General features: G+C 37.0%; 1 protein-coding gene across 7 annotated transcripts; it reads right to left on the bottom strand.

The window, feature by feature from the left end:
* Positions 1-2570: 2570 nt before the first annotated feature.
* LOC132068706 (GBF-interacting protein 1-like) lies at positions 2571-12851 on the bottom strand. Of its 7 annotated transcripts, XM_059462376.1 has the most exons (12): positions 12706-12723; positions 12457-12671; positions 10923-10966; positions 10070-10172; positions 9423-9537; positions 8828-9249; positions 8480-8659; positions 7432-7810; positions 6206-6494; positions 5657-5815; positions 4231-4710; positions 2571-3168 (listed from the first exon to the last, which is right to left on the bottom strand). In XM_059462376.1, the coding sequence occupies exons 2-12, from the start codon at positions 12632-12634 to the stop codon at positions 2881-2883; spliced, it is 2637 nt and encodes an 878-aa protein (XP_059318359.1). In that variant the 5' UTR covers positions 12635-12671; positions 12706-12723; the 3' UTR covers positions 2571-2880. The 7 variants fall into 7 exon arrangements, with proteins under 7 accessions (XP_059318359.1, XP_059318362.1, XP_059318358.1 ...); XM_059462379.1 differs by having other exon boundaries at positions 4249-4710; positions 12457-12851; XM_059462375.1 differs by having other exon boundaries at positions 12457-12850.
* Positions 12852-13146: the final 295 nt, after the last annotated feature.

The raw sequence follows: 13146 nt of genomic DNA, 5'->3' as shown, positions 1-13146 counted from the left end.
ATTTGGGGTAGAACTTCTTTCTCTTCAAACTGTTGTTGCTTCTTTAGTTTCTTGTACAAATGATGATATAGCAAATTATTCTTTTCAGAATTTCCTAACACTATTATGTACTTGCGGGTTGAGTTGAACTTCTATGACACTGCCATCTCATCAACTGCATCTCTCATCTCTTGTTCAGACCCAATGTGTGCTTCGGCTAAGTGCTCTAGTGAGACAAATCAGCGTTCTTACACCTTGTGTTACGCAAGATTTGAGTGGCACAACCAGCTAGCTATTATGTGTTTAGCAGGAAGGTTCTCCTATAGATGTATATCCCACACACATGTTAAACAATAATATATATGTGATTTTAAAATACTTTTACTAATTTACACGGAATGCACGTGTGGCACACGGAATGCACGTGTGGCGCACGAGATGCACGTACTTGGTATATAATGGAAATGTTATTGACCATCGTCTTTCTCTGAAACATAAAGAAGTACAAGTTTATGAACATATTTTAAGTTTTTACTAATCAAGATTTTGATTTAGTAGTAAACCATTCTTCACCTAAACAGCCAGCTGAATCATTTGTAACTAGGCATGATGATTCACTCTACTCGGCGAGTAATGTGATGCTTCAACAGTGATCAGGTATGCACAAATACTTCATTCATTTCTTTTTGTAGGGAAAATGAGTAAAGTTGAGTTGCCTCATGCATGATCTAGTATTTCTGCTTGAAGATATCATTTGACAAATGTTGCTTCTTCTTCTTCTTCTTCTTCTTTTTTTTTTTTTTTGTGTGGAGAAATCATTTGACGTAATTCTTCAAATGTTTTGTATCCTTAAGTACGTTTTGTTCTCTCACAATTCTATGTCTACAGACCTTATTCTTTTAGTTTATGTTTTCCTATGTTTATCTCTTTTAACCAGTGCATGCATTTGTTTTTCAACAGAAGCTAATACCTTGATTTGAAATAAAAAAAAGGTGCAGTATCCGCTCAGCCTGGGGACCTGACCATGATGGATAGAGTAATTGATGGGATTTTTAGGTTTGACCAACATGGTCTTTCAGTAATCTCTCAACTTTCTTCAGGTGGAATTTCTCCGAAAGTGCTTTCACATTGTTTGAAAGGAGAGAGATATGGTGGAGGTATACTAGTTCTCAATGAGATTTTGAATCTGAGTATGGTCTACAATACCCTTGTTCCATCAAAGTACGTATTATTTTTTAATTACCATATGATAAACTTTTTATTCTAGATTAAGATGTTTTTAACTTAAAAGTTTCATGGGTGCAGTGTGTCTTATGTTATAAGATAATCACTGTATTCTTGATAGTTTGCGATACTATTAGAGCATACTAATGTGCCAAAGATGATCCCATGCATGCCATTTGGTTCCAGTCATTATGCCTTCTACACCTTTATATCTGCGTTAATGTGGAAGATTGGTCCTTCTTGCTTAGAATTGTTAATAAGTTGTGCATTAGGTCTGCATCTTGCAGCACAAGTAGATATTTATTGCCACATATTTTTCTGCTCTTGAGGGCAGCAACGTAAAGTTGTGCCCGCGTGACCGGTCCCTTGTTCGTTTCATTAATTTGACTTAACTTTACATAAGACAAAAGATGGGGGCTAACCGAGCACCGGCTCATTAGCAGAGTATACTACAAACACCTACAGACGGATGTAAATGTTTTATTCATTTATCGTTATAGGTAGATAACAATAACAATGATAAAGTAGCAAGCATATGCGCGTAAGCTGACCAAGACACCACAATTATTTATTTAAAAAGAAGTGACAGGCATATAAAAGACGGATTAGACATTTCTAAGTACATCAGGCCTAGCTAGAATCAAGGATAGGGATTCTTTATAGTTTTGCTTTTGGGAAGGTTGAATTGCAGAAACTGCAACACTTACACCAAGCCATTAAAATATGAGAAGAGGTTGCTGCTGAGTATCTTTGTGTCTCCCCACCAAAACAGCAATAAGATCAACAATGTTCTAATATTGTCAATATGAATCCTGGAGATCAAACAAAGCATTGAATGCCATAGGTTGTCATGAGCTGTTTGGATGTCCAACATCTTAACTAGTCCAGCAATTTCTTTTATCAAACACACATTTTGTACAAACATTCAATTCATGATAATGTCCTATCTGTATTGAATAATGGAAAAGGCAAACCTAAGATAAATAAAGAAAAAATATAAATCACAGAATCTCTTGGGCACAAGCAAGATTTCCTAATTTTCAACTAGTGCTTTAAAAGCTGTATCATATCAATTTACTCCCACATACTCACCACTGTAATAAATCCAGCAAACCTGGTTATGTCAGCATCTGGCTTGTGCCAAGCACCAATAACAACAGTCCAAGTACACCCCTTTTTAATGTCAAATACTTTACAAATTAAGAATTGGAAGCAAAAAGGCAAGTAAATGTATGAAAATCCCCTAAACCCCTCATAGCCCTAAAAGAGTCCTAACCTACCAAAATAAGGATATATAGGAAAGAAATGCGAAAAAATGACCGAAACAAAAAGAGTAAACACTGAAAACTATCGAAGGGCTAATAAAATGTAATGGAAAACCGATTTGCTTATACCTGCCTCAAACTAAAGACTGTCACTATTCGTTACAGGAGGATTTACCCTTTTGAATCCTCAATCCCAAGCAAGAAAAGAGATACCTCGTCTTTTTTTCTTTTTCTATTTTTTTTTTTCAGGGAGGGGGGCATTTCTAATAGATTTACAGTCAACCTGCACAGTGATTGTCTTTTCGGCACTTGCTGGATACTTCCTCCATCTCCAAACTAATTGTAACCCCAAAATTGTAATCAAGAATATCATTTCTTCTTTCTGGTTTACAAATGGCAGGACCAGCTGTCCTTAGTAGCTACTCGGCCAGTTAATTTGTGAATGTTGAGCTTGCTGATAGACAGTGGCTGTTGGTCCAACCATATCAATTGGGCCAGCCATTGTCTGCGCCTGTTGCATAAGCGGGTGAATGCTCTGTGCTGTCACTGGTTGTGGTGGATGATAAAGACCAGCAATGTTTCCATGGCCAGCTTGTGTGGGAGTAAAAGCCATTTGACCCTGGGGTAGGTTATAATAAGAACTTGCTTGCAAGCTGGATAAATCTCGACCTGGAGTAATCCACACACCTGAGCCCTCACTCTGCAACAACAAAATTGTTCACATCTTCAAAAAACATAAATAAAGTACCCCCCAAAAAAAAAAAGCGAGAGAGAGATAGATGATAAACACAGCCAAGAAAGATCTATGGGCTGAGGCCCTACATAGAGAGTCTATTTTAGAATAATCATCTATAAATTTGGAAATCTTTATAAGATAGTGGACATAGTATATCAAGGTTACACGTTAAATTATTTTAGCCGATACAAAACTCAAAGCAACCAGTATACAAAATAGTTTACCACATGAGTCAAAAGAATAAATCATAGTACAAGCTCACTCATGATTAGCTTTACAAAATGAAAGAGAATATGTCAGTTTCAAAAGAGGAGAAGCCTTTCCAGACAGACTAGAGGAACATGCCAGTTTAATTTCACACTGTACCAGCCCAATAAGGCAATTACCATCAGGTTTGTCTTACTCAAAAGCAAAGGTGTCCTAAAGGAAAATTACTTGACACCCTCACAAGAACAAGGGATTCCATAAACTTACTCGAAAGGACTGCCATGCAACACAATTTATAGTTTGCCAGAATGTTGAAAAAAGCAAAGGAAAATTGAAAATGTTGGCAAGTATACACAACCCTACAAGGGGGTAGTAACCCAGACAATATACGTATACAGCTTAATAATCATATAATTATCACTTAGAAATTTAGAACTAGTTTCATCAGTTTTAGGCCCTTATAATTCGGCTCAAAGAATTACAAGTTCTGATGTAATGGATAATTTTTATATGGTTTGGCAAATGCCAAGGTTAGAATGATGAAAATATCTTCTCACTAGGGGTAAATCAATAAGGACCCTATTATTCATTTCTCTTTCTCCATCGTTTTTGGGATAGCACCCCCCTTGCTGCTGTTCTTAGGGGGTGATCTTTCATCATTACACAATCTCCTTTGTTCACTGTTCAAAGAGATTAGAGATGATGTGACTAATGTCAACTGTCAAGTAACTGCTTTTTGATAAAGCATAATGTCAAGTAAATGTTTCAATAGTAAAAAAGATAATATCAATATAGGTTTGAACTAAACGAAAGACCAACCTGTTGTTGACCACTCACGTGAACATTATTTTCCCTCAACGAAGAAGCAGAAAGATCCTCATTAGAAGCAGGGTTTCCAGGTCCTGTAGATGCACTAGAGTTATAGTTGGATGTAGAGGATCCATATGGCCCGTACGTCCCAGGCACTCCAATGTGAGTTGAGTTTCCTACATTAGCTCCTGGCCTATATTGTGAAAGTGAGTATCTGCCAGCAGCAGCTGGTGGAGGCGGATAGACACTACCAGCCTGAGGTTGCTGGGGAAATGCACCATTGCTTAAGAATTGATGGATGGCTGTTGGTGGAACATAATACGGAGAAAAGTAGTGAGCATATGGGATATAATTTGGAGGATAATGAGGCACATGCATCCCTGTAGCTTGTCGAAATACAGGGAGAGGTTGCTGAGTTACAGCTGCTGAACTCTGCATAAGCCCAGCAGTTTGAGTTGCAAGTGATGTTGGAGCCGCTGTGTTTCCTCCCTGCAAATCATTTTAAAGACATATCAACAAGGAGTACCTTACTGTTGATATTAGCTGAACTTAGCAAGTAGAAAATTAAACAACTAACCCAAAAGTTAAACTATTGTTCTGTGAAATTTTTTAACAAGTACATGTTGTGAGAGTCTGAAGGCACGAAATCCACCAGAAGAACTAAAATAAAGTTCGCTAAGTCATAAACACAGGCATGAATCTTGAATAGATTTACTCTATATTTGGTGACTCACTGCAACACCATGGGAGAACTCATACCATTTAGCATCAATCTTCTTGTGAACAGGAAATTGGTAAAATGTCAATATTTAACAGCAAAACTAGGCACCTGAATACACTTACAGAACCTATAAAACATTCGCTCAAATGTGACTGAAGTTTCTAAGAATGCAATTCCAAAAGGTTGCGATAGTGTTCACTACAGTACACAAATAATGTATACTATGTTAAAAGAATTTTGTAATACTCTAGAGATATCTATTTCTTATAACAATTTCTTGAAGTATACTAATCATATAAGTTCACGTAAACAGCTCCGTGTTCCCATTTCATCAAGCTAAAGAATCAACCAACTAGAGACATTGAACTGAACCCTGCTGAACCGCAACCATGATAATAATAATTATGACTTGCGTCAATACATGGGGTAAAGAGAGCTTTTAACTGGGTTCTTAGCAGAAACGCAAACCTTCCATCTAGGCTAGACACATCATTAATAAAGGAAACTAATCAATGGACAAGTTAGGAAAGCAGAGCAGAGGAACTCATTACTGTACAAGGGAACACAAGACACACTTCTGTTGATGCGATGAAGGGCAAGGGAAGCATTGGGAGAAGGTCGAGTACATAACACCCCCCCCCCCCCTTTCTTATGTTTTCCAGCAAAGAGTAATGCAAACAATAGAACATATTACTTGATAGAGTACTTTCAAACCTCTTGAGAAGATTGAGAAGTGTGTGGAGGCACAACTGCAACACTGCCATTGTACTGGGAAACACCTGCTGAATGGAAGGGTGAAATGCGGCCATCACTATCAGCACTCGAACGGTAGAATTGGGCGTAGTAGCCTGTTGGGTCAACGGGTTGCTGAACCTAGAGGAACAAATGATTCGTTTTAAACATTCTTGATTATGAGAACTAAATTTTCATAAATCAGTTGTGTATCGATTCCACATGGTCTCAAATCTCTCGGAATATGTCAAATCATCCGAACAACGATATTTACTATTTACTGTCAGATATTTCCTACATTCAACATTAATATAGACCCCGGAATAACTCAACAAAGTGTGAGATTTTAGGACCTTGCCACTCACAAGTGAGGTGAAACCAACGCTGACAACACATATTACAATCTACAACAAGGTGTTCATCTAACTATGGATATTTACTTACGAAACTTGCAACTTTCTATACCAAAAGCTTCAGAACCAATATAATCACAGAATATGGAAAAAGAATCATCAGAGAATGAAGGCTTACGACAAAGTTTGGAAGACGAGAAACATCACGAGACTGTGACTCAGAGTTTTCAAAAGGCACGAGCTGACTGCCTAACGTTGGTGGCACAAAACCAAAACTATAGTTCGGGGATGTATGAACAACTGAATACTGATGGCCTCCTTGCAGATTCTCTTGGTTAGATTCACTGTACTCAGTAACAGAGGATGAGACATCTTCTGGCTTTGCAGACAAATTTTCCTGCCCACCTGAAGGCGGAGATTGATCAGAACATTCTGCACGCTCTGCAGTTGTTGATGGATTTTGATCCCTGCATTCACCCACAAGGAAGAAAATGTTAACATGTAAATGTGCTACAAATGAAGTATATATCTAATCATGGATCAGTTAAGTGTGATATAAAAGATTCCATCAAGATCTAAACTACAAGGCTAAAGGCAACAAGTTCATATGCACAGAAAATATTCGGAACAGGGGAGGCGCTTAAAAGCTAAAGAATAAAGACATTTTGAATAAGATATTTTAGGTCTCATCTTCAAGAAGATTTTTCTGAAAAATCGAATTACTGGCTTCTGTCCAAGAAATTATTTCTTAAAACTCTTGAAAAGAAAATCAATTCGCATTTGTTTAAGATTTTGAAGTTTTTTGGAAAAAAAATCAATTCACATCCAGTAACCAAAAAAGATTATTCATCGGCTTTTGGCTTCCAAAACCAGACCAATTTGGTTTAATTTTTTCAAATCAAACAACTCTTGGTTTTAGTTTTTGGAATGTTTCCTTACCCCTTGCCAAACCACACACAGCTGCCAGCTGTCTGGACAAGTGAAGACTGACCTTTCAGTAACTAAATTTTTTCAATCTTCAAAATATTGGAAAAATATATTACTTGAATATCCAGTATAATATTACTGCAAAACTGGACTTCCAGACAAACCATTCCCTCATACCCCCTATAATAAATAAAGTATCTTTCATAAGGTCAATGTATAGATCTCAAACTGGAGAAGCCCCTTCTACATACGTTGGCATCCATCAACACATTATATGCACTTCTCTTCTATTTGCAGTGTCATATAAAACAGCAAAAAAAGGACATTCCAAATAATCCCATGTTAATTAAAGTTCTAACAGGTGAAATATACTGATACTACTCATCCTAGTCCTTCATTCCCAGACTAAAAGGAGAGCAACCCAATAGCTTTCATAAGTCACAAGCCAACTGAGGGAAGAGAAGTGAGATGACAGACCTCAAAAGTTCAGTTGTCGTTTCTTCAATACCCTCAGAAGTTCCAGAGAGTGATGGAGTCTTTTCACTCTCAGCAGCATTGTTAGTGCTCACGGCTAAATCCAGGCTAGCTTCAAAACTTCCAAAACAGAAACCAAGTTTTTCAGCCTCAGGCACATGAAGGTGGTTAGGGATAATGACATTCTGAATATCTGAAATGTGTGATTTTTCTAACTTCTGCTGCAGTTCCAAAGTCCCTTCCTTTGTTCCAACATCGACAGCCGGAGGCTGCGGTTTAGTATCAACTTCAGCAGAAACTGTGGAAATATCAGATGAACCAGCAGCAGATGTAGCAGAATTATTGTTCGTAGGCTTTGGCTTCCATTCCTTACCAGGACCAGCTGTAGTGAAATGCGAAGGACAAGTTTTTAGCTTCAGCACGACATCATGTTTTAATATTCAAGTAAGAAACCTTAATTCCAGAGTTCAGCTTTTTGTTCTCTTTCCATTTAACAGCTAAAATCAAATTTAACAGACAGCAAGAGTATCATTACACTCTGAAGCCACAAAAAATGTAACTATTGAGTCATCTGGAGATTAGAGAGTAAACAACATCTTGAAATAATTCCATGACTTCACAAGCGACAACACCATTCTATTTTGGAAAATTAAAGATTAATGGTGGATGGCCCTAACTAGGACTATAGGCACAAGGAGGAGAATACAAACCGGAAAATGCAGATAATCAGAAGAAGAAAATTGAAACTGCAGATGAGAATAGGAAAATGACCTTTAATCTCTTCACATGGACAAACAAAACTACCAACTGGAAAAAAAAAAAAAAAAAAAAAAAAAATTCACTCGGCTCTAGAAAAAATCAATCCAAAAAGGTTTAAAACTTCTTACGAAATACAAAAAGAAAAGGTAGAAAAATCATTGAACACGTCATTAGAGGGGGAAATCGAGTACTTCAATCGTCAAGTAAGCACCATTAGTACATTTGCAGTAGCAATATCAATTAAAAGAATCTTCTGTGGAGGGGGAGGGGGGAAAGAAACAATTTACTATACCTTTTTGTGGCCCAACCACTGGTGATCGGTTGTTGTAATTAGAAGTAGGCCTACTAAGAGAAGGAACACCTTGAGCCGAAGAAGCACTTAGTGAGGACTCCGGAAGCTGATTCTTTGCAGGCCCCTGAAATTTGCTTGACATGTTTACTTGCACAGATGAACTTCTAGAGTCAGAAACCGCTGTCCAAACATAGGCAGAAACAAATACATGAGCTTCATTAACTGGATGAGAAATTATTCTGTCTTCCTTGAACCTCCAAACAATGACAAAAAATAAATGATGACGCAACAGTATCAAGACTGTTGAAAAATAAGGACATATGTCCAGACAAGTCTTCATAGGCTTACCAGTGGCTGTCTTGCTCCCATTACAGTTGGTAGGAACATGTTCAAATGGAGCACGCTGGCCACTGACTTCTCTTCGAATTGTACCAACTGCACCAGGGGGTCGTGAATCATGAGATGGCAAAAGAACAAGATCAGACGCTGAAAAAGCTCCTGACGAAGGTGGTGAAGACAAGGATGTTGAAGAGTTGCGGGAGTTTGGCATCTTGTGTCCAAGCATATCCCCGGTTCCCACAGACACTCTAGGGCTTCTGTTCACATCATGACTTGGAGATTGCAGAGGTTTCTCCGACTTAATAGAGCCAGCACCTGCAGTGGCTTCAGATTGCTTAATCCCTCTTCTTGATAGTGCACGGGCATCAGGTAGAACATTGTTACTCCCAAAAGCTACAACACCAGGCCCATTGGCTTTGGCACTTGATGAGCTGAAACGGTTAGGAAAAAATATAAGACTACAAAAATATTTGAGACGAAACCATGTATGGAAAACAATAAACCACATTTTGTAATCTGAAGAGGTATAACACCGGCGCTTCAAGGAGCATGCATATGCCGTAATGCACATAGACAGAGCAAAATCCAAAAACATCATTAACACCTTGAAGTATTCTTCCCCTCAACAGTAGGCATGGAAGATGGGTTGACACTCTTCCCAGAAACATGACTGGCTCCATTTTCCTTAGCAGCTCCAGAGTTCCTTCCACCACCAGCATCTGATCAAACACACACACATCAATTATGAGTGGATAGGGAAAAGGGGGCCCATAAGACTCAATCTGAAAAGTATTGTGAAAATTATTCCAAGGTAAAGGAAAAGTTTACATGTTACCAGTTTCAGAAAAAGGTAAAGGAAAAGGTTTCAATATGTTATGTTAATTGTTCAAAGCCTACTTGTGGAAAACATTAAAAAAAATTGAAGTATGAATTAGTTATAATTTTGGAGCAACTTGTAATGTGCTTAAATATATCAGGCTAAATGTGTAAAAAGTGAGACAGACTGTTGATTAGAAGCGGCATCACCTCACAATAACGTAAAGTAGTAGTATTAATTTGGATTCTTAGAGATGACAGCCTTCTGTCATTTGGCAAAAAGGGCAAATGAAATAAAAAACGAAAGTAGGTCAAGCAATTAAAAAGAACACTAAAATCAAGATATCAGAAAAATTACAAATATGAAATCACCAGGTTCAGCAGCAGCATAAGAGATCAGAAGTCAGAGAAGATAATAACAAAATGGATGTTTACCAAGCGAAACATGGCGAGAAGTGAAGTTTCCCCGACTCCCCTTGTTCCCCCTCCCCTGCATAGCTGGTTTCCACTTCGGTTCAGCAGACTCCTTGTTCAAATTCTGCAAAAAGGCAATTCAAGTTATAACAATATAGAAACAGCACGTGAAAGGCCAAGAAAGTATATTGGGTCCTTAAGAGAGAACATGTGAAGCAATTAAAGCAAAATGCTGATACCAAAATTGAACTTTAGCATGGAATTCTACGGGAAGAAAATCATTTGACATTCATGGAGCCCACAAGAGCAAAAAAAAAAAAAAAACCAATTCAGCCGGGGTGCTCATTCCTATTTGCACATTCCCTCTTTTACTGCACTAGTCAGGTCGATTAAACCAAATAGACATTCTATGCACCATAAAAATACATGATTTTCTTCAGCAAACCAGCCAGATAAGTTGTAACTTAGATGACAGTGGTTAAATAGAGAAGGCATTAACACATGCCGAACAGCATTATCTTACAAGAGGTCTGCTTGAGATGGTACATTACATTCTTTCTAGTGCCGGGCAATAAATTGCTCCACCACCCTACGTTCAATGTTGATTCCATGAATCTGCATCAGCTAATATAATCACTTGTCAATATGTGCGTGCACTACATTAAGCTCTTTGGGTACCTAGAATCAGCTGAGGCCTTACTTTGCAAATCCCCCACCCAGAAAAACATTAATAAGTTAATGAAAATTAACAAATTAACCTGAATGTCTATGCCAGTTCATAAGAAATTTACAGGAAAATCATGTCAGCATTATTCATGCACTATGGGTCTTTGTAGAGAGCAATGTGAGCATGCAAATCAGTAACTAACCATACCTCTCTTCTTCTGTCGCGTTTGCTTTTTACTTCATGGAATGTATCTGTAAATAACCCCTCAAATAGATGAGTAAAGAGAAAACAAATTTTATATTGCCATAGCGAGGAAGTGCAACAATGAGAAGAGCCTGGCTGGGGCAGTATGCATATGCTGTGGTTTTAAATAGAAATAACCTCAGATAATATCAAAATAGATAATAAAAGAACACATAAACAACACCCATCTATGCATCTTTTACACGCAAGCATGTAAATTGTCAATATGGTTGGTTCAGATTTCTTTTAAAGAAGGCCTCCGAACCAACTATCATAAATATAACAAAGAAAACAACAAGGACGAACCGACAGCCATATTAATTGCTTGTTCAAATTAAATACAAAACACATCGACAACTCCGCCGTGCACCAAACAGAGGATGAGAAGTTTGACTAAACCATCTCGATAAGAAAAGATAACTGCAAAATGTTATCTTGAACAAAAAATGAAATATATATCATCAAACCTCGGCCTCAATCTCAAACTAGTTAGCATTAAATACAAAGTACATCGACAACTCCGCCTTGCACAAAATAGAGATGAAAAGTTTGACTAAACCTTCTCGATAACAAATGATAACTACAAAATGTTATCTTGAACAAAAAATTAAATGTATATCACCAATCAACTGGACCTCAATCACAAACTAGTTAAGACCGGTCTTTTTTCCAGATAAGTTGTTCGTACTTCGTACTGGCTATATGAATTCTTTCTGGCCAGTCTGTCGCAGTCTCAATTCATTCCAATACTAAAAAGTTCATGTTTTAAGGCAAATTTAGGGTTCTCTAAAACTAGAGATTCTGTCAAAACAAAGGGGACTCTCCGAAAGCTTCACTGAGCACCAAAACAAATTAAAGACATTGTTTTTAACACACACACAAATATATATATATGCTCAAACTAATTCTAACAGCCCTGATAAAGTCCACCATTGAAACCCAATTAGAACTGACCAAATTCATTCAAATATTTAAAAAAATCAATTTTTAAGGCAAATTCAGGGTCCTTTAAAACTAGAGGTTCTGTCAATATAACTGCAGAAAAAGAAATTCTTCTGGGAGGACCAAAACACATTAAAGACACTGTTTTTTACACACATATATATGCCCAAAGATATTTTTTAACAGCCCTGCTAACAAAAAAATCAAATATTCAAGAAACAAAAAAAATCTCACCAAAACTGAGTCTATAGAATAATCAAGAACAGAAAAAAGATCCCAAATAAAAGCAAAGATCAAAAACCCATATCATCCACTATAAACACAGCTAAATAGATATATATGAAAAAAGGAGTTTTGGGGCAGTCTCATTAGGATCCATGGAACATTCGATAAGCATTAAAACAAATAAAAGACTTTGCTTTTACACATAATTTTAACAGCCCTGATAAGACTCATACAAAAAATACTGTTCAAAAAAAAAAAAAGACAACAAAAGGGAAAAAAAACAGAAAGAAAGATGAAAAAAAGGAATACATGAAATAATCAAAAGGCAGACCTTGCAAAAGGAGTTTTTGGGTAGTTTCATTGGGATCCATACAACATTCTTTGAGCATTGCATATATCTCATCATCACTGTGATTTCCAGTGATCTCTTTTATGTCCAAGATCGTTTTCCTGACACCCCCAGGGATTGAAACCCTAGTGTTAGTGTTAGTGTTGCTGCCACTACTCATCTTCAACACCACCAACAACAACCCCACACAAACAAATATTCCTAGTTATATCTATATATATACCACCTCTGTATCTATATATGTATGTTGTATGTATATGTTTAGAGAGAGAAGGAGAGAGAGAGTTGTATTTGGTGGTGAAAGAAAGAGGGGAATACAACACAAGACTTAGGACAAGGGTTTTGAATATTGCAACACTCTATTATTTTTCTACTATGTTTTTTTTTTTTTTTTTTTGAATCTTGTATATATAACAACAAACAGAGAGGGAGAACTTACCACTCTTCTTTTCTCTGTCTTTGGTTTTTTGCTTAATAGCACTTTTGATCCCTCAAGTATTGATATATTCTGATTTTAGTCCTTGTTATTTCTAATTTTTTTTGGTAAATAATTGTATTATAAACATGCTATGGGACACTGTCCCAGCAGTCAGTTCCAGCTAAAAAACCACAGAAACACATCAAATACATTTTAACATGAAACCTGTAATTAATTGAATTGTATGTTTTTTA

Source organism: Lycium ferocissimum, chromosome 8 (genome assembly GCF_029784015.1).
Source record: "Lycium ferocissimum isolate CSIRO_LF1 chromosome 8, AGI_CSIRO_Lferr_CH_V1, whole genome shotgun sequence".
Classification (NCBI taxonomy): Eukaryota; Viridiplantae; Streptophyta; class Magnoliopsida; order Solanales; family Solanaceae; genus Lycium; species Lycium ferocissimum.
This window is presented reverse-complemented; position numbering and strand designations above follow the sequence as displayed.